Here is a 24,635-nt window from a genome sequence, read left to right as displayed (position 1 = left end):
AGAAAACATGGCAGTATTATGCTGAAAGTCTTTCAAATAAACAGGAAAATAAAAACCCAAACTCCTGTTTACTAAAAGAATAAATTTTATTTCAGCACTGTAAGTCATTTCCCAACCATACAAACATGACTGCCAACTTTGACTCTCTCTCTCTTTCTGAGCCTTTTGGCTTTCTCCCCAATCCACTGTGAAATCAGACCACAACAGCAAGACAAATTAAAAAGAAAAAGTTTCTTTCCAAAACAATCAGGTGCTTTCTTTATACTAAAAATGAGAAATTGTTAATAACGATCATAACCATAACAGCAATAATAATAATGAACTTTACCCTTCACTTCACAAGTTTTTTGGAGCTTTTGGAGATCTTGATGCATGCATCAATGCGTTTGTGTTGATGAACGGATCGGTTTTCCAAGAACAGACGACAGAATGTGTTGCCTACAAATGGATGTCTCGACTTGACGGTCTTGGGGGCACATGCTAAAAAGCAAAGAGGACGAGATATAGAGGCTACGTACTTCCAGAAAATGTAGGATGTCAGTGGGCCACTGTACACAACACATTGCTGTTATCAGACTAGGATTGAAACCTGACCACACTAGTGGTCCTGTGGAGTGAAGGGCGACAGAGCCAGGATACAGGGGTAACAGTTATAAAGCAAGAGTCAGATCTGAGGTCCAGACACAAATCTACAGGAATGCACAGGCAAAACTCTTTACCAAAATAGCTGTTGTGTGTGTGTGCGCATGGTTACAGTATGTGTTCACACTTAACCTATCCATGACTACATTGAAGCTACATTTTTCAGAGGGACGATACATGTGCATGGGAGCTGAAGAAGTGTTCTAGGGTTAATCGCTATGAAGAGCTGTGTCCAAGGCTCCACTTGAGAGGAAATAAAGAAATGTTCATTTTAGCAATGAAACTGGACGATACAAGATTTAGCCACTGTTCACCAAAAAGATGTAGACATCACATTTTCTTCATTTAGTATCTGATTACGGACCCCTTACGTATTCTAATAGCTCAATTACTGAAAACACGTAGCTGTATAATCATATATACAGGATCCAGAAAGAGAATCAAGACTGTTAACTATATACTGGAAAAAGCAGTTTCCAGAAATTGACTTTGGTTGAAAATTAATGTGTTGCACAAATCTGGATTAGTCTGCTTTGTGTGCAAGGAAGCGAAATTTTCTCAAAAGAATTCAGCTTTAAATGGACAATTTTAAAGAGACTGCAAAAAAAAAAAACACTGTCCAAACACAATATGTTATTTCTATGAGTGACAATTACATCATAATGGTGAAGAGGTTTGAAACGATACCATACAAAATAGAGGTGAGGAAAATTGCAATCATTACAGTTGAAAATATCTAGTTATCTCTGCTAAGCAAATTTTAATACTAAATGTAGCAACGGTCAAAGGAGTAGCTGTTGTAATAACATTAAAAAAGTAAGAAAAACACAATTTCACAACTGAATGAAACCAAAGATGGTAAAGTTAAATTTCTCGATTCACTGTTGAAAATGTTACCAACTCTTGTCTAAGATTACTTACAGACAGATTATTAGACTAATTATAAAAGTTAAAATCTCTCACTGTTAGTATGAAAACCTAAGGAGAGTTGCTGCGGGGGAAACAAAGGCAAGAATAAAAGAATGAATAGAGACGAGCTAAGAAGAGGAAGAACACTTGAACTTATTGTGAATGTCCATGGCCCATAAAACGGTGAAAAAAGGGGGTGAAAAAAAAGGAAAGGGATTTGCATTTGTGACCAATTGTTTTAACGGTTTAATCAAGACGAGCATCTGGAGTAAAACAGCGCCATTCCAACAACCTCACTGATCTCCAGAGCATCCTTCTCATTCAACCCAAATATATATTTCTTAGTCTATATTTCACTCTCACATGAATCTGTCTGAATGAGTTAAAGCAGCAATCTAGAACAGAGCAAAGCAGAGAAGCTTTGGAGAGGGTAACTTTGGAACCAAGCATCAAAGTATCCAAATAATTGAAAGAGAAATTAACACACTGGACACTACATTAATATCTGAATATGCCAAAGTTTTACTATTTTTTTTTCTCCCTCATACTAACTGATGTCTCTCTAAAGGTATAACAAATGTACTGTGTGTATGTGCGAGAGAGAGAGATTATATCTTTATTTGGTGTGTCTGTATATTTCGGTTTATGCTGTTCCTTTCTTAGATTACACTTATAACTAAATGTGAAGGAGTTACTGATACTCTATGACAAACACACTGAGAAAAAACCCCAACTAACTGAAACGGCTGTTAATCACAGATGAAACAGGACTGAATGTTTTAAAAAGGATCTACTGTTATTCTGAGGAAACCGAAATTCCATTGACGGGTGCGTATGTATGTTCATATGCACTAACATGCTGGAGATCCTCTCTTGAAAACTAGCACTACTGTACTTAACGCATAATAAAAATGTGACAACCTAAGGTTGAGGTTTAAAATGCTCTAGCGTGCATGACGGTGTAGCGTGTTAGTTCACGAACACTACCTGTCACGCTACGGTCAAGATTCTTCTTGGTTTAAAGTCTGTCCGGTATGTCCAGTATTGTCATATTCTGACACTGATATATCACTGTCATTTTTTTTTTAACTTATTTTATAGCAAACTGCATTAACAATGCATGCTTCAGGTCATCATGATATTTCTGACGGGCTGATCTGTCTGGATTCCTCAAGAGAGAGAATTTGCAGAATACACATAGACATGTAACTATAATGGGTGTCTTCCATAATCTGCTTTAAAGAGCTTTCAATATACTTTTAGTGGCACTAAATATAATATTAACTTCTTAACAAAATAAGGTGCATCTTATAACTTCAATAGAAAGCTGTGATGTAATCTTGACATTGTCAATTGTACAGATCTTAAACTATGATTAAATGCAATAGCCTCTCTCAAGTGTATTAGTTATTCTTAAAATTAAATTCTCATTCATTACGTCCAACAAATCATTGGTACAAAACATGTATTTTGTTTTTAAAATGCATTTAAAACATTAACATGTAAGTAAAATTAATCTCCTAACCATCTGATGCAAAATGGTCAATATAACGGCAAGTGCGGCTTTAATCTTCAGGGTGTTTCGTTCGTTTTCGTTTTAAAGCCTATTCGCCTCTATAGAAGTAATGTTTTGAACATAGAAGTGCATGAGTTCATAGGACTGTCACAAAAACAAGACGAGACGGACTGATCACGAAACAGTCTGGTGAAGCACAGACTCCATTTTTTTTTTTTTTTTTTTGAATGACTGTCACAATAAAAGGTGATCCTAAGGTTCGATTCATTTCTTTAGAGCGTAACAAAACTACAATGATTTTAGCGATGGTGGGAGAATGCACATGTACAAAAAAGCATCCACATGGTACACATGCACAAGGCACAGAGGAGACGTGAACAACGAGGGGCGAAAAAAAATAAAAAGAGCTGCTAAAACCCGAAAGCAAAATGTTGTGAAGCAGAGAGATGTCAAATGGCAGGTTTGTCTGAGGGACTGTGTGCATTCTCAACCACTGATAAAATCACTCCCCTAAATCACGTCATTGCGTAACAGGATCATGTACATTTGGGTCTATATACAAACGGCTGGGATGTCAAACAGTATCACGGTTCCCTCCGAACACACTGCTTCCTCCCTAACTCTGCCAGAGGCCTCGATTTTTCTTTATCCTGGTTCGAGGACAACCCAGTGTGTTTTCGGTTTTAAAACAAAGTGCAGCTTACGACGCACTCCGTTCTCACATTCAAATGGGTTGGTGTTGATTTGTACGTCATACTGGTAAACAACACGCAAGGTAAAGTGTATCAGGACAGTTAAACTGTCAAAAGAAATAACGGCCTGCTGCTTAATAAAAGGACGTTAACCAATTAACTGTATCTATATAGCGCAGTACTATCATAAATAATATTTTAAGTGCTTTACGTTACAATACAATCAATTTTTAAGGGTATTTCTGCCTCAGGTGGGTAGGTGGGTGGGTTGGGGGGTGGGGGGGGCTTGCATATGTATAATTTCGGGCTTAAGGTGCTTTAAATATTTCTACTTTAGAACTATATGAGTACTGCTGTGAATCCTCAAGGGGATGTGGGCCTACAAGAAGATTGTCGACATGTGAGAGAAAGCAACAGAGAAGAGCTAGCTATGCGATGCAGATTGTAACCTTTACGATTCTTTCGCTTCCGTTTGCACGCCGTTACTCAAACACGCCTCTCTGAGCCTGGACTTCTCGGGCCGCCCGTGGTCCCTGTGCTGAAGACAATAGCAACTTCTCCACATGAAAATCACTCTTTGATAAGATATCCAAAAAAAAAAAAAAAAAAAAAAAAAAAAAAACAAAACAAAAGGGACTACCATGTGTGTGTGAATGCACACTGTGACATACAAGTACAACCCGCGTTCTCCATCAGTTTCCACTCGTCTACTGTATTCAGGGCAGTGTTGATTTGAATCCTCCCCTATGTGGTACACAGCAGATACAGCCATGTGTAGTACAAATAGTGTGATTCTTTGCTGTGTGGTGGAAACTTTAGAGCAGGTGCTGCTGTGCTACTTGACACGTGCAAGTATTTTGAGTAGGTAAATTTTCAAATACACTTTGGGCAATAAGGGGCTTTTCGTAGCCATTTTAGGCAATCATACATATAAGGTCACCGTCAATGTACTAAGGTCTGAAAAGAAAACGGTGTCAAAATAAAAAGACTCGAGAGCTTTTCACGATGCTACAACACTGATGGGCCAGTGGAAAGGATGAGGTCCAGAACCCGAAGATTCAGGGCGATGTGCAATCAAGGGTTGTGATTTAAACTCGCTCAGTTTTAAACCAGACCCGGCTCTTAAGGTGACACATAGACCGCATTCCTGACACTGTCCATCTGTCGTTTCCAGCATGTGCAGCATCATAAATTATACCATGACAACACAAAGTGGCTACTGTGCCCTAAATATTCAATTTTGCAAGGAAAAGGCAGTCGACCTTAGATCATTCCCTCTCATTCTCTCATTCTTATTACATTATGGGATGTAATTACTCCTCTTTCTGTAGTGCACCATCTGATGGGCAGTCGTCAAGGCAACAAGGAGCCTCTACCTCCACCCCATCTCCTGACTGGTTGTCTCTGCTGGCTAAGGCACACTGGATTGGCTGGGCCAGTGGTGGCAGGTCAAGAGCTTGACCAGTGGCGCTTCCTGAAGAGCTGCCATTCAGCTGCTGCGACGCGGTCCCCGTTCCCTCCGTGGGCCGCCCCACCGCTTTAGCGTCCTCGGTGAGCTTTGGTGGGCTGGAGGAGGGTGGTGAAGAGGACAGAGTCTACGAGAAACATTGGGAGGAGAAGGGGGGAAAAAAATGAATCTCCTCGCTCACATTTAGCATTTAGAAAGTCAAAGTTCTGCATCGGACTGACCTGTGTTCTGTTGGTGGTCACTTTCTTCCCTCCCCTTCCTTTCACTGTCAATTCTTTACCCCTTCTGGGAAACAACAAAAAAAGATCAGATTATGTACATAAAGGATAAAAGTTTGGCTGATTTTATTATGCTTAAAAACAATAACACAACAACATCAACAGATAAGCATTAGTGGAGAGAATAATATATTTATGAAAAATGTCTTTGGCACAAAGCACGTTCAACTGCATATAAAATCATTGGATTTTTTTTGAGGCTGCAATTTAACACGTTTGTTTATTTTCAGCAGTGAATATTTCAAATGAAAACACTGCACATTTGTATTCATATTTATTCCATATAAATAAATATATACCATCTTCACCAGCTAATACAATCTTTTTGACAGGTAAAATTGAAAATTCAATTGTAAATTGAAAATCTAAGAATAGTCTCAATACACAAACACTAATGCATTTAGCGTCAACCACTGCAACTTCTAGTGCATTGCATGAAAACTGAGAAAATGAAGCACAAAATTAAATCTTGAGAAAGTATTACATGACAGGACAAAGCAATATGAATACGAAATAGGGTTGTGCCGATAGACGATTGTATCGTGTATCAACGATAGTCAGAGATATCGCCTGTGGATGATGCCTTTGACGATAGCAAGACGATTATTATTATTATTTATTATTATCAGGCTAGTAATACCATCTAATTAATATTAGAGCTTATTTGTTGTATTACATTTATTTTTCTGCGTTTTTACAGTGTTGCGCATTATTATAACCAATCACACGATTATGCTGAGTTCATGAATGCAATGGCCAATCAGAGGCAGATGAGCCATCGCTGGAACAGCAGAGTTCCGTTGTTCAGCGCGCGCTGACTGAATTCTGACTCGCGAGTTCTCTCATAAACAACAAAGTGCAGATGTATGTGCGATGTAAGTATAAGAGATTTATTCATCATACAGTGTAGATTCACTGATTATAACGGGAGTGTTTTTAAAGTGCATAAACTCGCACTAGTCCGAGCTTGTGATGATGTTCTTTGGCAATGTAATGTTCTTTGCTTGTTTTCTGTAGCTGCTTTTTGAATAATTGAGGAAATGTAAGCATTATAATTAGTAACTTACGATGTTTCTATGAATTTGTTATCATGTTAAATACAAATTCAGTCATATTAGAAACATTAAAGCTCCTTTTAGCCTTACACTGGAGTTGGTTCACTTTCCGGCAATGAAACCAAGTAAATAAATAATTAAATACATTGGCACGATAATATCGTGTATCGGCGATCTCACAGGCTGATGATAGGACGATATGAAAATTGAGCATATCGCCCAACACTAATACAGAACAACTTAACACTAAGGTTATTTAAAGCTTCTCAAACTAGTTACTAAAATTTTTATGGTTTAATACCAAAAATGTTATGTTATGTTTACTATAGTTAAGAGTATACAATACTATATATAGTAATTTTTTTGTGATAAACCGTTATTAGAAATAAGAGTTTGCTATTGCCACAGTTTGCTATCAGCTGGCACATAGCACTGAGATTTTAGCGGAAATACATATGCAGTCGACATGCATAGAGTTCAATGCATTAAAATCTCTGCTTGCTGCTACAAGCCTCACCAGTAGGTTGTGCAATTGAGAGTTGATAAAGAGCAGCAGAAAGAGAGGAGCCATTTGTTGTGAGGCTTCTGTCATACCTCCATAAATAATCGGCTATATGGCCACTATTTTATGACACAGAATGGACTCACCCTTTCCCTCCTACTGACACCACCTGCATATTGACTCTGCCACGGACTGGTTTGTTCCCAGCCCACTGACCAACAACCATGCCAGCTATTTCCAGCTTGCCACCCTGGGGAGGTATAGACTGGATTCCTACAAAAGTTTCAGAGAATGACTTAAGTGACACCCAAAGGCCAGTAAAGAAAATGAATTAAATGTGCTAAATGTGAGGAAAGTTTTACCTGGGAAGGCCCTGGGCCGGTGCTGGTGGTGATGGTGAGGAGGAGGAGGCATTGAGCCCAGGGGGCGAGGAGGGTATAGAGGATGCATGGGGTAGAAAGGGGGCACCATGGCAGGGGGGAGGAATGCAGGGGGTGGCAGTGGTGGAGGTGGGGGAGGCGGCCGGGACAGGTTGATGCCTTCCAGAATGGCCTGGCGCATCTTCTCCACTCTCGAAACCAGCTCCTCCTGCAGGACAAAGTGTCAAAGACAATAAAAAAAAAAAAAACTTAAATATTCCCAAATACTAAACGGATGTGCCTGCACCTATGCATATGTTACCTGGCCTTCACACATATCAAGTAAGGAGGCTCTGTCTCTGGTGGCTTTAGCTAGCTTGCTCTGGAACAACTTCCCATCGAAAAAGCCCCAAGGGCAGCAGTGGTCCCATGGCAAGGGCTGTCCACATACATCATTCACAAACAGGGCAGTGTCCACTCCACTCATGAACAGAGAGGCCAGCTGCACCCCACGGTTATCCACCTTCTCCACCTGGTATCAGTGTCAAAGAGAAGAAATATGATCCGGCAGCATGTTTGGCATCAGCCTGGTAAATGTCACAGAATGCTGTCTTTCAACTGTCAGGTTGTCAATAATCTGCTTTGAAAGAGCTCTGTGAAATCTGAAATGACATGCTACTATTTTAAAGAAATGTTTTGCCTTGAACCTTTTGCTTTATGTAACATACAACTATTGAAGTTGAGCTGAGCTGTTGAGTCCTTACTTACAAGTTAGTCTTTTCTGAAAACATGCTTTGCTTTGTCAAAATTGTTGTGAATCAAGAAAGCGTGGAAGATACAAAGATAAAGAGTGCATGGGGTAGGTTGTGTGCAGTGTTCAATTCAATCCCGCCTCTCACTGCTTTTACTGTAATCTGGGTCTGTACAGTTATATAAGAACATGCAAATGTGCTTTAGTCTCAAACCACAGCTCTCTATCCATCTGCTTTTAACTCAATAAGAATGGGTTAATTTTAGTTAAAATTAGTTTTCAATCATTCTCTGAGATACTGAAAATACACACACTATATATATATTTTTTAGGGCTGTGCGATATATCGCATGCGATATTTAATGCGCATCTTTTCAGTAAAGCTGGTTCTGTAATCAGCTGTAATTTCCATCACGTGCGTGATTTCACATGGAGCAGCATTTACTACACAGAGCCGCTATTCACTGAAAAGCTGATCCACATTGATAATGAAGTTTTTTTTTTTTTTTTTTGGTATATATTAGTGCTGTCAATCGATTAAAAAATTTAAATCGCGTTAATCACAGTCATGGACTGTGATTAATCATGATTAATCACAAATTTAAAATACTAGGATTTACCTGTAAATGTGTTGAAATAAAGAGATGCATGACAAACTAGTGACAAACTAGGAAACAGAACCTTTCACATGTCCGCCAGGTATGAGACAATCCTTATTATTCTTTAGTTTTTATTCAGCCATTATCAGTCTTTAAACTGACAATAAAACGTTTACCAGGCCACATCGCTTCAATCCCAGTATACATTACCAAACTATTATCAAAAGTATTTCTAAATAAATACAACAAAACATTTTCTTGCGACCTTGCATGAAGTATTATGACAAAATGCATTATGAAGAAGAATTGGACCTGTTCTGCAGGAAGCCCCGCCTTCTGAATGAAAGAGCCAATCACTAATCGGTAAAGTCAACGCGTCACTGCAGCTGCTGTTAGAAGCCCCGGTTGCTATAGAAACAGTCAGCGTTTTGAGACGTGCACTTAGAACTGCGCATGCGCACTGGCTAATCTAGCCTGAAAAATAAGCTTTTTATAACGCTATTTGAGCAAAAGAAAACATTTATGATACAGTTGTCATCAGATTTCTTTGGTGATTTCAAATATGAAATTTAATTGTAAGCTTAGTGAACAGTTTTTGAGAATTTGATGTTTCCCCATTCAAAGAGATAGGAGCTGCACTTGGATGCCCGAGAGGCATTTCAAAGATGGCCACCGAGTGACATGACTTGTCTTAAAGAGACTTTGCTGAAACTCACGTTGTTTGTGATGTTACAACCGCCTCTCTGTTCTTAAGTTGCCAGGTATACATTCCAAGCATAATACACATTAGTAAAAGGATTCATTTTAATTTTAATTTGTCTATATACAGCTTGGGCGGCCGTGGTACATTATAAAAGTAGCCCAAAAAACCGCAACCCACGGCTCTGTAATTTTTCCCGTGACTGTATTTTCAAAATAGCCCACTTGTGCCGCTACCCTGGCAACACTGGTGCTGTACCCTCACATCACATGATAGATAACCTTCCGCGCTGCGATGACGGGAAGAAGTTGGGGTCAAACCTTATCAAATGATTAATTTGCGTTAAAAAATATTAACGCATTAACACATGCGATTAATCTAAAAATTAATGCGTTAATATTTTTTTAACGCAAATTAATCATTTGATAAGGTTTGACCCCAACTTCTTCCCGTCATCGCAGCGCGGAAGGTTAGCGTTGACACCCCTTGTGTGTGTGTGTGTGTGTGTATACATACAATATCTCACAAAAGTGAGTACACCCCTCACATTTCAGCAACAATTTTAGTATATCTTCTCAAGGGACAATACTGCACAAATGAAACTTGGATATATTTTAGAGTAGGCAATGTGCAACTTGTATAGAAGTACAAATTTACTGTACTCTAAAAATAACTCGACATATAGCCATTATTGTCCAAATAACTGCCAACAAAAATGAGTACACCCTAAGTGAACATGTCAAAACTGTGTCCAAAGTGTCAATATTTTGTAGGGGCATCATTGTTGCCTAGCACTGCCTTAATCTTCCTGGTCATGGAGTTCACCAGAGCTGCGCAGGTTGTTGCTGGAATCCTCTTCCACTCCTCCATAATGACATCACGGAGCTGCTGGATGTTAGACACATGGTGCTTCTCCACCTTCAGCTTGAGGATGTCCCACATGTGCTCAATAGGGTTCAGGTCTGGAGACACACTTGGCCACTCCATCACCTTCACCTTCATCAACAAGGCAGTTGTCATCTTGGCGGTGTGTTTGGGGTCGTTATTCTGTTGAAAAACTGCCGTTCGGCCCAGTTTCTGAAGGGAGGGCATCATCTTCTGCTTCAGAATGTCTCAGTGCATGTTGGAATCCATGTTTCCCTCAATGAACCTCAGCTCCTCAGTACCAGCAGCACTCATGCAGCCCCAGACCATGATGCTATCACCACCATACTTGATTGTAGGCAAGACACAATTTTCTTGGTACTCCTCACCGGGGCATCGCCATACATGCTGGACACCATCTGAGCCAAACAAGTTTACCTTAGACTCATCAGACCACAGGACATGGTTCCAGTAATTCATGCTCTTGGACAGGTTGTCTTCAGCAAACTGTTTGCGGGCTTTCTTGTGAGCCAGCTTCAGAAGAGGCTTTCTTCTGGGGCGATGGCCATGCAAGCCAACTTGTTGTAGTGTGCAGTGTATGGTCTGAGCACTGACAAGCTGACCTTCTGCTTCTGCAACCTCTAAAGCAATGCTGGCAGCACTCATGCGTCTGTTTTTGGCAGCCAGCTTCTGCACCTGACACACAGCACGAGGACCTAACTTCTTTGATCAACCCTTGTGAGGCCTGTTCCCGAGTGAAACCCGTCTTGGAAAACCTCTGTATGCCACTGGCCACTGTACTGTAACTCAGTTTCAGGGTGTTACCAAACTTCTTATAGCCTCGGCCATCTTTGTAGAGAGCAACAATTCTAATTCTCAAATCCTCAGAGAGTTCTTTGCCATGAGGTGCCATGCTGAACATCCAGTGGCCAGTATGAGAGAATTGTACTCAAAGCACCAAATTTTAACTGCTCTAATACAAGATACACACATTTGTATAGTCCTGTCAAGCAGACAAAAACATGAACATGATGAATAGGACATGTGGCTTTGCATGGTTAAACGACGAAAAGCTGTTATCACTTAGGGTGTACTCACTTTTGTTACCAGTTATTTAGACAATAATGGCTGTATGGTGAGTTATTTTCAGAGGACAGTAAATCTTTATTGCTACGCACGTTGCACATTGACTACTCAAAATATATACTAAAATGGTTGGCAAAATGTGAGGGGTGTACTCACTTTTGTGAGATACTGTATAATATATATATATATATATATATATATATATATATATATATATACACACACACACACATATACACATACATATGCACACAAACACACGTTTTATAAGTTTTCAGCATCTCAGAGAGGCTCAGTTTACAGTAAATGCTGCTCCATACAAACTAACTTCATTCATTTGGGAACACCACACACCAAACATTTTCCCAAAATTGTAATTATAAACCAGCTGTTGTAAATAGGGCTGGGTAAAAAAATATCGATATCTTGATTTTAATCGATTCTCATTTTTACGAAACAATATCGATTCGTAAATCCCAAGAATTGATTAGTCTAGCCCAGAGGTCAGGAGCCTATGGCTCGCCAGATCTCTCACCCTTTACCAACAAATGATCTATTACAAAAATTTGACATCAGCAATTCCTTTGTTGTAGAGCCTACTTAAGCTCTACATATACATATAAAATAATACATTTTCTGTACCGGCTAAAGTGCATGTTCAGTGTGCGTTCAGTGCGCGTTCAGAGCTATTCGCGAGAGTCACGAGCAAACTATTGATGTTTCTATGGTAACGTACAGCTCCTGCACTCAGATTCGTAGCTTTGTGGTAATAGCGAAAAGAAAGATTTTTTTTGAACAGCAGAAAAAGTGTAAATGTATTAAAAAAAAATTTTTTTTAAAGTGACAGGACTGAAACATTTACTTTGTTTTATATATTTTATACTTTGAAACATTTCGCCGTTTACTTTCGCTTTTTCCGCACAGCTTTCAGCGGGTGGGAATGAATGAGACCGTAAAGAGTGGGACATTCTTGATATTAAAAAGACAGACAGCATTAAAAACTCTAAGCCGCGAAACAGAACTCAATCCGCTTCTGACTGGATGTTTTCTGCGCGCGAGGTCAGAGTGGAACACGACAAGCATAGTAGAATTTTTCTTCGGTGGTGTGCCTAAAAACACAGAGTATCAAAATGCCTGCACTGGTGTGTATTCACATAAATACGGTCGACATAAGCACCGTGCATTATTTTTCACTCATTCAGTCTCTTACAGAGAGCGAGAACTCTGAAGAGAATTCATCCCCCTCATGTTTTTTGACAATTTGTTGCTTATTTGTGTATTTTAGTTATTGAAAACAGACACACACAAACTTCTTTTTTTTATAATTTTTTTTTTTTTTACTTTGGCTCTTTTGGAAAAATGCATTAACCAAAAAAAAAAAAAAAAAAAGTATTTCGTCAAAAAAGGTTCCTGACCCCTGTTCTAGCCTGTTTCCAGTTAATGGACGGAATATTGAAGGGCACAACTCCCATTCTATGAAATCGCAATAAGCATTGTGCTTTGGTACTTTTAATATGAAACAATCTCAGATTTCAAATTCTGTCAATTGTATTGCAGTATTCAAACAATAAATGCCCTTTTGGCGCTGTTTAATATAGTGTGACAGATCGCTGGTGCGCCTCAGTTCAAGAGAAGCAGCAGCGCGCGGCGCACGTGAACTGATCATCTCCTCCACATTAATACCAGTTTCAGCACAAAATAAACATGACTAAACATCCGAAGGTAAGTTAAAAGAAAGAGCACAACTTTACAATCCGTATCCTGTCTCATATAATCACTCAATCAGTGTTTCAGCTGCACAAAGACGTCAATATAACAGCTTGTAAACAATATGTCATGTGACATCACATTTACCTCAGTAAAAACATGGTGACCATAAACTCAGTCAGCTAGAAAAATAAACTGTAGAGAGGGGCATTTTGCTAAATATAACATTTTAAGTCTGTGCAATTAATCGAAATTCAGTTTCGATTTCGGCCTCCAACGATTATAAAATTACAATAATTGATATAAAACGAGCCCAGTGCGCTTTCACTCCTCCATAAAAGTCCAATTTCACATGCAAATCAGTAAAATCATGTAACGAGACACTCGCAAAATGGGACATGCTTGATTTATTAAAGTTGATTAGATTTAATCAAATACACACAAAAATGTGTCAAAATGCGGCGCTTAGTGATTATTCATGCAAACCGGTTATGTAATAAATGAACGTAAAGTGTTGAGAATGAAAATACTTGTGTAATACTAAATTGGATCCGTGCGGCTCTTAAAGTGACAGCGGGCTATTTTCCTGCTACTGACTGCGTGCTTTATATTAATCAAACAAAAGACAAATTCAAAATCACTCACTGCTCTTGACTGAAGGACTTTTGTAGCTTTAATAAGAAACAAAGTAAGTTTAATTCTTAAAGTGAAGACTATGCTGTTTTATTTTACATTTGGTTATTCAATTTCTCTAGTAGGCTGTTAGCTGAATACTTTAGACTTGCATTAAAAAAAAAAAACTTAAAGTACAGTTTGTTTCATTTGTATGTTTTTTTATTCTATTGTATTCCTTTGCTTTTTTATTACTGGCAGTTTAATTATATTCAAAAAAAATTTTAGGACCTTTTTGGTTTTATTTTTAACTAATATTAGTTACTCTAGTATTCTGCTGTGGTATTGAGAATTGTGACATTTCGCTGGTCTCTAAAATGTAGATGTCATAGCAACCTTATTTACAGAAAATATATATTTGATATATATCACTATTTTTAAATAAATCTTTCATTATGAATTTTGGTCATATGGCCCACTAATAATCGTTTTAAATAACCGTGATTACAATATTGCCCAAAATAATCGTGATTATGATTTTTGTCATAATCGAGCAGCCCTGACATATTTATTATAATTTTTACTGTTCTTCAATGTTTCATTTGTTTTCAATGTTGTCAGGTTTTTTATGACAGCCACCATTAAAATGTTTAGCCTATATTTAAAAAAAAAATGAAATTGAATTAGAAATATTATGTAATTGTAACTTTATTATAATAAAAATCTATATAAATATATACAAATCATTTTAACCTTCAATATTATAGCAATATAGTACCAACTGAACCTGTTGAGAGATTTTTTTTCCTTGATAAAATTTGGCATGTGGGTAGTTGACAAATAAAAATTGGACTGTGTCCTATGGTGTGACATAGCAAAAATGTAGAGAAAAAAAAAATCTTAACATACAAATAATATGAGAAAAATGTATCTTCATTCTTAGAGTTACAAATAGCATGAGAGAGGTTTATCTTCAATGTTAGAGGTTTTTTTTTTTTTTACATTTTTTTGCTGTCGCACCATAGGACACATTGATACATCAACTACCCATGTACTGTACCCATAGACTGTATAAAAGGACGCGTCTCCGCTTCCTTCCACTATAGAGAAGTTAAGCGAATACATCTCAGTATCTCTGCCATCTTGAGTAAATGACGTCATTTTGCAGCCCGAGTCTGCACAGTAGAGTCGTGAGGTGGAGCCGCGGAATCAAACTCCAGCCCAAACTCCCACAGACCCAATCAACCATAACCACAACACGCCCCGTTTTTATAGCATCCAATTACTAGCTAAAATTAAACTTATTACAAAAACGAACAATTGAACATATATCAGCGTGATAACAACTACCTTAAGTTACCAAAACCATATTCCGGAAAATTGTATTGGAAGTGTAATTTATTTTTTTATTTTGACTGAAGTCCCATTCGTTTACATGGAGAGGGCGGGGTTTATGACCTGTACTGCAGCCAGCCACCAGGGGGCGATCAAAGAGCCCGCAGCTTCACTTTTCAGGACATGTGAGACACACCTGACTGTACCTGATATATCCAAAATAATCAATATCAAATCAAATCGATAATCGAATCGAATTGCAAGCTTGTGAATGAGAATCGAATAGTGAAATTTGTGTCAAAACCCAGCCCTACTTGTCAATAAAAGAAGTTTTAAGGGCTCTCTGCAGTTTTTGCCAAAATAAAATCTTGATGGTTAATGAAAATAAAGAAAAATTAAGACAGCCATAAATATTAGTATTGTTGTATTACAACTGTATTGTAAAATAAAATTATGATTATTGTATTACTTTCCTTAAATCTTTTTTTTTCATGAAATTTGACAATAGCGACATTTTTATTCTTGTAAACATTTTAATTCAGAAATAAATAAGAATACTAATATAGTTTTTATAGTTATTGATAATAGTAATAATAATAATAATAATAGATAATCACATTGATTTAAATCACAACATTTTTCACCAAATTGTGCAGCCCTAATACAAGCACAGCGGAAAAAAAAATAAAAAAGACTAGCCCTAATTGCTGGAGGGGATAGTCACTGTGTGACAGAGTTAATAAGAAATGCATTACCTTGAGTTCCTGAAGTTGGTCAGGCTCATAGAGCTGGTTGGACACAGCTTGAGCCAAAAAGGCATCAAGCTCATGGCGCTGAAGAATGCGACCCCCCGGCCACTGCATCATATACCTGTAAACAGAATACTGCTCAAGCACCCAGAGCTCCTCAGGTTCAATGCTGATCTACTTATCCAATCATATTAGGGCTGCAGCGATTCGTCGATTAAGTTGATTATGAAAATACATCGATTAGCATGGAATGCGTCGACAAGTCGCACCTTTAGCCACGCCTATTGCACGAGCCTGCCGTTATCCCTACTTAAGACTGTTTTTCTGCCATGTTTAACACAAAACAAGACTCTAGAGCAGAAGGTAAAGGCTAGTATGGCAACATCACTTCATAGAGTTGCGTTCATAGAGCATTCTATTATTATACGACCGTCAGAACCGTATATATATATATAGCTGAACTGATGCCTTTACATTGTCAGGATTCACAACCGCATTCAAAGCTGTGCTGAATGAACGGAACAGCACGGGACACCGAGTTGCCTATATAATTATGACTGGTTTAATGCACTTACAGAGACGGAGAAATGATTCGTGTTCATCTTAAGATCCACTGGAGCTGCCGTCAGTGCTGTAGGCGTGAGACGCGCGAACCAAACGCGCTCTCTGCACTCGCTAACAAAGCATTTAAAGTCATTGTTAGTTGTTTAAGTTTGTGATGGATAGGACAAGCCTCGACTGGGCTCATTTATTTAAACTGTGATAAAACGTCCCGGTGTTATGACGCCATTTTTGATTCTGTTGCTCTAGTGTCCTGAATGCAGTTGTGACTTCAGCTGTTCATTCATACAGATATTCAAGCAGATGTTTTAATCTGCTGAATAAATAAAACATTTCAAGTCTCTCACCTGTAAGCAACTGCTGTCAGTCCCAGACAGTAACTGTGAATGCAGCCATAATGTACATTACTATTGATTGTATCACTGCCCTGTAATTCTTTCTTTCTTTCTTGTTTTTGATAGCCTATTTCTTTCTTGCTTCCTTGCTTTATTTCTTTCTTTTTTATTAATTATTTATTATTATTCTTTTTCTCTCTTTTCTTATTTTATTTATTGTTATTTTCTCTTTCATTTTTCATTTTTATTAATTTATTGTTATTATTTCTCTCTTTTTCTCTCTTTCCTTATTTTTTGTTTTATTATTTATTGTTCTTTGTTGTTATTTATTTTTGTAAAGTATTAATTATGAGAAAACATTTGATTAAAATATTAAGTTACTGTTATTATTTATTGATAATTTAACTAAAGAATTCATCAACTGATAAGAAAATAATAAATAGATTAATTGAAAAATAATAGATTAGTCTATTAGTCGATAGATTAGTCGACAATAAAAAATAATCGTTAGCTGCAGCCCTAAATCACATAGTAAGAACCTCTCAATGAGAAACTTGTCTCCAGTGATGTCATCTCGTAAAGTTACCTGAGCACGCAGCACATGAGCAGCAGGTGAGATGGCACACAGGTCGGGTTGAGCAGGGCAGGGCAGTCAGAGCGCATGCAGGCTAGGAAGGCTCGTGTACGGCGGCTACGGTCCTCAGACGCTCTGCCCAGCCACAACCGCCTCAGGTTGGGACACGTCCACTCACGGAAACACAGGGCTGGGACGAGCTCTGGGGTCAGGGCAGATTTAGCTTTACTGGCACACCACTCCTTTACAATCACCGGAGGCACTGTGGAGTCATACAGAAATGAGACATGTAGATTCATTTTCATCTTACTTTGATGCCTTCTTCCTCACAGCCAGAGGAAACACAGCTGGGCAAAATATCTCTTATTAATAAGAGCAACACAAAACAAGAGCTAATTCTCTGGTTAGACATGTGACAATCTTTTCATTATTTAGAAAGAGGAAATACATTTTGTTACAACTTTCTATCTGGCAATTTATGTTTATTAATTTTACTCATCCCTTATTATTAATATAACAATGAAAAACAAGCAATGTTTAATTATTTAACAAATAATGGCCCATTGTTTTGATGTAGCTTGTATATATTTATCCTAAATATTAACATTGAACAGCACATTCATTTTTGTTGTGGTACTCAAAAGCTGCCTGGCATTGGTATTAGCCATTTATTTTTTGGTACTGTGACAACACTCGAAACGTTTATGCTATTTTACAGTCTCATCTAACCAAGGTCTATGCTCACCGTCAACTGGACTACGCTTGCGCATGGCCAGTCTCTCCAGCCTCCGCTGGGTCTCAGCCAAGCTGAACAGCACCCCGTAGGCATACTGGCGGGCAGAACGGAAAAGTAGAGAAGCAGGAGGCAGGTCGGGGTTGCACTCATCCTCTATACACACTGGCATCTTCATCTCCCCCTGGGAGAGAGAAAGGGAAGGGAGAAACAAAAAGGGACAGAGAGGAGTGTTAGAGCTCTGAGAGGCATTATTAGATGCTTTTTAATACATTAAATGGGTTTTCAGGGCATTTGTCACCATAAATGTAAACAAATTTTGGTATAACATTATTAAACTACTATCCCTTGTTTCACAGACAAGTGCATGTTTGAGCATGTTCAAATGCATGTTTGAGCAGTCTCAAATGAAAATATCTTGCGCTGACATATCTTAAAATATGTCAGTGCCATTATTTTGTGTCAAGATGCACACCTTAATGTTTTCTTCTAAGGCATTTTTGTAAAAGTTGCTTAAATGTCTTAATTTAACTAAGACCTAGTCCTGGCTTAAGCTAAGCCCCGTTTGTGAAACCGGGCCTATATAATATATATTACAAGTAACTTTGAAATAATTAAACCAAAGTAATAATACTGATCTTAAATGCATAAAAAAAAACTGAAAAGAAAAACTAATTTACAAGTAAAAACTCCAAAACTTGCAACTGTGCCATTGTAGATTCAGCAGCAACAAATATTAGGCATGAAACCAGAATGCAATTTATTTGTGAGAACATGCTGTGTGACTGTTGTACCTTGGTCAGGATGTGGTAGATCTGTGGATACATGAGTCCTCTTCTGTGTCTGTGTTCTGCCACTCTCAGCACCTCGGCACTGACCTGTGGAAGGGGTGGAGTTGTGATGTCCATGTGACTTCGCGTTGGCATGGACAGCAATGATGGAATGGACGGCCCACTTCCGTTACCATGGTGCCCATCCCCAGAGCCACTGCCACCCCGTCCACTGGGATCTTCCCATCTTGTAGACTTGTCAGCCAAATGACTACGACAGAAAATGAATATTCATTCTGCTCTGAATAGCAGATTGCTTGCTGGTACACAACACAATGAACGGATTCTGTTCAATATAAACTCACTTAGTGCTGGTGTCATTTTGCTCCTCCCCATCTGAAGACGACGATGATGAGGGGGAGGGGCCTGTAGGAGCAGCAGTGTGATGATTGGGCTGTCGGTTGCCACCTTGAGAGGAATCATATGGAGCAGACCAATCAGCAAAGCCCATTTTCCCAACTGGTGAGTCATTACAGTCCTGCAGAGGCTGAGTTGGGTTCTGGCATAAAAGGGCTGGACCAGTGGCAGGGCTGGGTCCGTAGAGCCCACCTGGATAAGGCACCTTAACACCTGACACCTGGGGTGGACCAAACTGTGGAGAACAGCAAAAAAGAGATGAAATCAGTTTCGGGAAAATAAACATGATTTGCGGCACTACACTTCTTTAGTAAAAAATTACCTGAGCTTTTACAGGTTGCATTGCCCCCATGTGGCCTGGAGGTCCGCTAAACTGACTAGGCCCAAAGCCTGGAACTGAAAGAAGAGTCAGGGAAACCAAATTAATATTGCGAGTACAATCTGATTGATGTATGTCTTCTGAAAGCTAAACAGTGGAAAATAAACATACACTCTGTTCAAAGGTTTGGGGTCTGTAAGGGGTCTGCATTTGATCAAAAACACAGTAAAAACAGTTATATTATGAGATAGTGTTCCAATTTAAAAGTGTTCTCTATTTAACTATTTTAAAACAAATTATTCCTTTGATGCAAAGCAGAATTTTCAGCATCATTACTCCAGTCTTCAGTGATACTTCAGAAATCATTCTAACATGCTGATTTGGTGATCAAGAAATCACCATATGGATGCTGATCCCAAACTTTGAAGGTTAGTGTATGTACTGTCAAGGGTCTTCAAACACCACATTATACCTACAGAGGTAAGGAGAAGGTCCCATGGAGAGAGGTCTTGGTTTACTGGCCGCTGAAAAGTATTCCACTGCCTTCTTAAACCTCTCAATTTTATCTTCAGTTCGTGACTGGAGGTTAGAAAAATGAGAAAGTCCCCTTGCTATGATTAACTTTTATGGTACAGTAATACATGAAAATGCATATGGTAACACAGCCATGCTTCACCTGTGACTGCTTGAAAACATCCTTGGCCACCGAATCTAAATTCCCAAGATCTTTGATGGATGCCACATACTCAGATACAGCCTTAATAACAACCTCACATGGAGGGAGCACTAACTGATGAGCCCTTACCTGAACAGAGAGAAGAAAAACAAAGAATGAAGTTAAAAGAATGGGTTATATTGATAAACCTGATGCTCAAGGATGCTTAAGTCTGTATCATCAATTACAATTATGGAAGAATGAAAATATCTGAAAATGTGTGAAATGACAAATTGTATAAGCACCTTTAGGGAGGCAAGAGGGTGTTCTGGGCCTAGCAGACTCCAATGAAAGGCAGCCAAGTCTTCATCTGGCAGAATATGGTTACCTGTTTTTTTGAAGACTCACATTTAGAACCAAACAATATATGGAAAAAACGCTAAGTCACGTGCTGGACTAAAAATCCCGTGGTGTCGCTTACCAAGAAGAGCAGCAAAGATGGGCAGGTGCTGGGTCTTGAGGCCAAGCTGGCGAGCCGCCTCTGATAGCAGGTACTGGTGAGTGGTCAGATTCTTGCCATTCCAGGAGAGCTTGAGAGCGTGGGAGCTGAAATAGGCTGGAACGTTGCATAGCGCAAACTCTGAGTCCTGTGCAATCAGACCCTGAAAACCATAGTCTCTGTACAGGGATAGCACCTCCTGATGGTGGTCCTCCAGGGTCTGCACCACCTACAACACAAGCAGGGTGGAAGGAGACCATGTATTCTTGTGATCTACTGATAAACAAGCTCCTACTGCTCTGAATTTCTGATCAAACAGCACTTTGACCATCTAGCTTAAAGGTGCACTCAGTTAGCCTACTTTTTTTGGCTGATCTGGCAGTCATCTTGGGTTTATACTAACACATTTGTGTAGTCAAATAATTTTTTTTTTTATACATATTGATTCTGATTTCTGAATATTTGAAACTATTGCAATACTCATTCACTGCAGCACTCATACCTTGATGTCAGAGCTAGTACCAGTGTGACACAAACAGCAGTGTGTATTTTAATTAAATATATAGTTTGTTGCATGTTTCAAAGCGAAGTGCAACACTGTGCTCTTACATGTGAGTGGCTCAGTTCAAAGTAAACGCAGAAAACTCCACCTCTGTGCTATGAGTTTAACATGCACTTTGTAACATTTGACCAGTCATGTGATCATAACATGGCAGCCTTCATGAGGAGACCCACTTCATGTAAAATAAAACAGCTTTTATTAGTATCCAGTTTTGACTGGAGTCTCCCCTGTGCATCATCGTAAACAATTTTCAAAATATTAATCATTACATTACGTGTAAAACTTTGATGAGGGAAGAGTGCACCTTTAAATTTGCAGCTTAATGAAAATGGATGATTTTGAAGATTATTTTACTTGCTTTGCCAACACTTTTACAATGAAACTGGCAATGCATCTGCAGCACAAATTGGCTAAAACTCTCTACATTGAAATGTAAAAAAGTAATCCACAGTTCCTCTCGAGGGCTTCAGGCCACTCACCCGCACGCGGAATCGGAACATGGCGAGGCGGACACAGTGGCTCAGGCAGGCCGGGGGCAGAAACCAGGCCCGCGGAGGGGGCGTCGCCTTGCTTCCGACGTGGTTGACGATGAGCTGTGCGGTCTGTCGCTGCCCCTGCGCCCGCCGCGCCCACTCCGGCCAGCGATCCTTCCCAAGCGTGCCGTTAAAAACCACCACCAGCTCCAGTCCTCCTTGGTACAAACAGGCCTGGGAGAGCGCCGCCAGATAGCCGAGCATTGCATTCCACTCGCCTCCACAAACCCAGTCGGTCTGGTAGCCCCCGTAGAGCCGCTGAAGGCCAGAGTCTGCGTCAACCAGAATGCGCGCTGGCGGGGGAGGCGGAGGCAGCGAGCTGGGATGATGGGGATGGTGGTGGTGGTGGTGATGATGGTGGTGGTGGTGGTGGTGTGGGGGCTGACGGCCTGCGGTTCGCGCGAGCTTGAGAAGATCTACTGGAACTGCCGCCCCAGGGCAGCGTTTCTCCAAATACTCCTGAAACCCTTGCACTCCCATATTGTGTCTAAGCGCTTGAGATGGATGAACCTTGTTAAGAAGTTGATTTCTAGGTTGTGTGCTCAGAACTAGATCTGTCCGGTTGTAGTTGGATAACTAAAGAGCTGAAATGTCTGGTAAATTATGCCACAAATGCAAGTGCCAACCGACCCCCTGTAAAATTCCAGATACGCGTGGCTATTTTTTACGTTTGGTCGTGTAAATGCAATCTGTGTCCATTCCTTACTGTGTCAATAGTTTAATCCCGCTACAGTCTCTATGTTTTGATCAATTACAATATTGCACGGTCTACAACGTAACGATGGAGGATAACGGCGCGCACGCTACAGTTATGATGTCGACAGTGTTAGTAACATCAAAGTATAATCCTATTTGTAACCTTTCTAGCTGCAAACTAAACAACAACTACGCCGTTGATATACAACATGACCGTTAGGTGATTCAAACTAACTCTAGCTGCTAGTGAATACAGTATATCCTGTGATGGTTAACAGTTATAAGAGCTACAGTTTGTGGCTAACAAACTAGCTCGCGCAGTTAGCCAGTTAGCCAAGATCCCGGCGTGATTGACGCGTCAACGAGTCGAGACAAATCGGGGGCTGCCGCGATTCGGAATGAGATGAATAATTAAGGGGAAAATAAAGTAAAACAACTAAAATAAAACAAAAACAAAAGCCCGACGTAAGCTCCCTCGCTCTCTGTCTCACTCACGACTTCATGTTGAGGAGAGGAACATACTTTCATGCGACGTCGGCCATCTTGCGACTTCCCCGCGGACCGACAGAAAGTGGGAGGGCAGGCGAGCTGAGGAAAGTGGGAGGAGCAATGAGCCAGGTGCCTGGGGGATGTAGTTTTTTCTGACTGAAAAGGTATCTGGATTAGAGAGTAAAAGACTACAACTACCAGTACAGCAACGTGACAGACCCGTGGCATGCCATATCCTAAAGGAACGGTTCATTCAAAAGTTGATAGGGAAAATTGGTTCAGTTGGAATAGCTAAAGCAAAATCACTGTTTCAGAAGTTCTCAATCAGTGTGGGATTAAACAATTTAGGACTGGTGGACCACAGGCAGATACAAGGGACTCTGGAGTTAAGAGAAGGAAAAATAATAAATAATCCTAGAAATTTAAGGGCTGTCAGGTATTAGTTATCAGTACCACAACATTTTCAATACATTTACAAAAAAAAAAAAAAAAAATTATTATTATTATTATGTTTCGTTGTGTGTGTTTTTTTTTTTTTTTTGTTCTACTAGAGACTGTTCAGTGATTGCTTCTTGTTTTTCACAGCCCTGGGGCCAGTTGCATAAACTTAGTCACCCTGTTTAGACTGTGTCTTAAGAACTAGTTTAACCAACTAGCAGTTGGGTAATCAGTTTTACTTTTCCAATACAAATAAGACCAATCTACCTTTTCATAACTGAATTTAAAAGTTATGACCAGTCTTGAAAAAAATTATACGGCTAACTTTTTAAGACTAGTCTAAACAGTTTATGCCCCTGTGGTTGCCAGTAAGAAATTAAAGCCACGTCTACATACAGATTTGTGGGGGGAAATCTTTATTAATTTAAATATTGTGTTCTCCCACTGTCTGTAAAACTGCTTTGAAATTAATAAGAATTTAACTGGAAGTGTTTCTCTTTATCTTAATAGATACATATTTCCTAACAGTACGTAGAAAGAACATGTAACACAATAAAACATAAATATTTTCCAGGTAATATTTAATAACATTCTTTGGCTTCAGAACACAATTTAATAAGAGTTATTTTTTGGAAACAGCACGTTTTAATTTTTCCACATGGTACAAATGGGTCTTTATATATGAAAACCTGTAGCTATATAGCATCATATTTGAGAGAACTTGGCTTTTTTTTTTTTTTAAACATCCCTGATTTAGAGATTTATGGTACAGGGTTTCAAATAAGCCTATATCTCCCTTCCAAACCAAATGCATTGGGGGGGTTTTTCTGTGTAAAATTAAGGAAAGGTTCATTCTGTGCTTGAAAATTGTGTTCTATATTTTTAAACATTACAAAATTACATAAAGATGTTCATATAAGACATTGTCTCATTTTGAATTAAAATGATCACAATTAGGCTTACTTTCCAAATAATTTGGGAAAGAATTTCTTACAAGCACTAGGCCTAACGATCTGAATCTTCACGTAAACACACATCCTTTTGGTAGTTGTAGTCCTTTTGTAGCGACATGCTAGCACATTCACGTAAAAAGTTAGCGCTATGACTGTATGTCATTTATGTTGTAGTACAAAACGTAAAAGTCTCTTCAAGTAACATTAATTACCATAATTTACTCATGGATCGAAAAACGTTATTCTAGTAAAAACCCCTCGGTGATCGGGTTGGCCT

General features: G+C 39.1%; 1 protein-coding gene across 2 annotated transcripts; it reads right to left on the bottom strand.

Moving 5' to 3' along the window:
* Positions 1 to 67: 67 nt before the first annotated feature.
* On the bottom strand, positions 68 to 23,049 carry fam120c (family with sequence similarity 120 member C). Of its 2 annotated transcripts, none has more exons than XM_058762554.1 (17): positions 21,729 to 23,049; positions 20,670 to 20,916; positions 20,494 to 20,576; positions 20,210 to 20,338; positions 20,010 to 20,112; positions 19,537 to 19,610; positions 19,163 to 19,449; positions 18,822 to 19,068; positions 18,040 to 18,211; positions 17,307 to 17,556; positions 15,831 to 15,945; positions 7,744 to 7,953; positions 7,425 to 7,650; positions 7,209 to 7,335; positions 5,449 to 5,512; positions 5,077 to 5,354; positions 68 to 480 (listed from the first exon to the last, which is right to left on the bottom strand). In XM_058762554.1, the coding sequence occupies exons 1-17, from the start codon at positions 22,260 to 22,262 to the stop codon at positions 378 to 380; spliced, it is 3,249 nt and encodes a 1,082-aa protein (XP_058618537.1). In that variant the 5' UTR covers positions 22,263 to 23,049; the 3' UTR covers positions 68 to 377. The 2 variants fall into 2 exon arrangements, with proteins under 2 accessions (XP_058618537.1, XP_058618538.1); XM_058762555.1 differs by having other exon boundaries at positions 5,449 to 5,509.
* Between the last annotated feature and the right edge of the window lie 1,586 nt (positions 23,050 to 24,635).

Source organism: Onychostoma macrolepis, chromosome 23 (assembly GCF_012432095.1).
Source record: "Onychostoma macrolepis isolate SWU-2019 chromosome 23, ASM1243209v1, whole genome shotgun sequence".
Lineage (NCBI taxonomy): Eukaryota > Metazoa > Chordata > Actinopteri > Cypriniformes > Cyprinidae > Onychostoma > Onychostoma macrolepis.
The sequence above is the reverse complement of the archived record's forward strand: the minus strand, read 5'-3'. Positions and strand labels throughout refer to the sequence as shown.

What these genes read in the sequence shown, in the direction of transcription:
- fam120c (XM_058762554.1), bottom strand. Translation starts at nt 22,262, where the DNA reads ATGGGAGTGCAAGGGTTTCAGGAGTATTTGGAGAAACGCTGCCCTGGG. An exon ending in CATCTTTGCTGCTCTTCTTG is followed by an intron (nt 20,577 to 20,669) that starts GTAAGCGACACC and finishes TCAAAAAAACAG; the next exon opens with GTAACCATATTCTGCCAGAT. An exon ending in TGCAACCTGTAAAAGCTCAG is followed by an intron (nt 19,450 to 19,536) that starts GTAATTTTTTAC and finishes TGTTCTCCACAG; the next exon opens with TTTGGTCCACCCCAGGTGTC.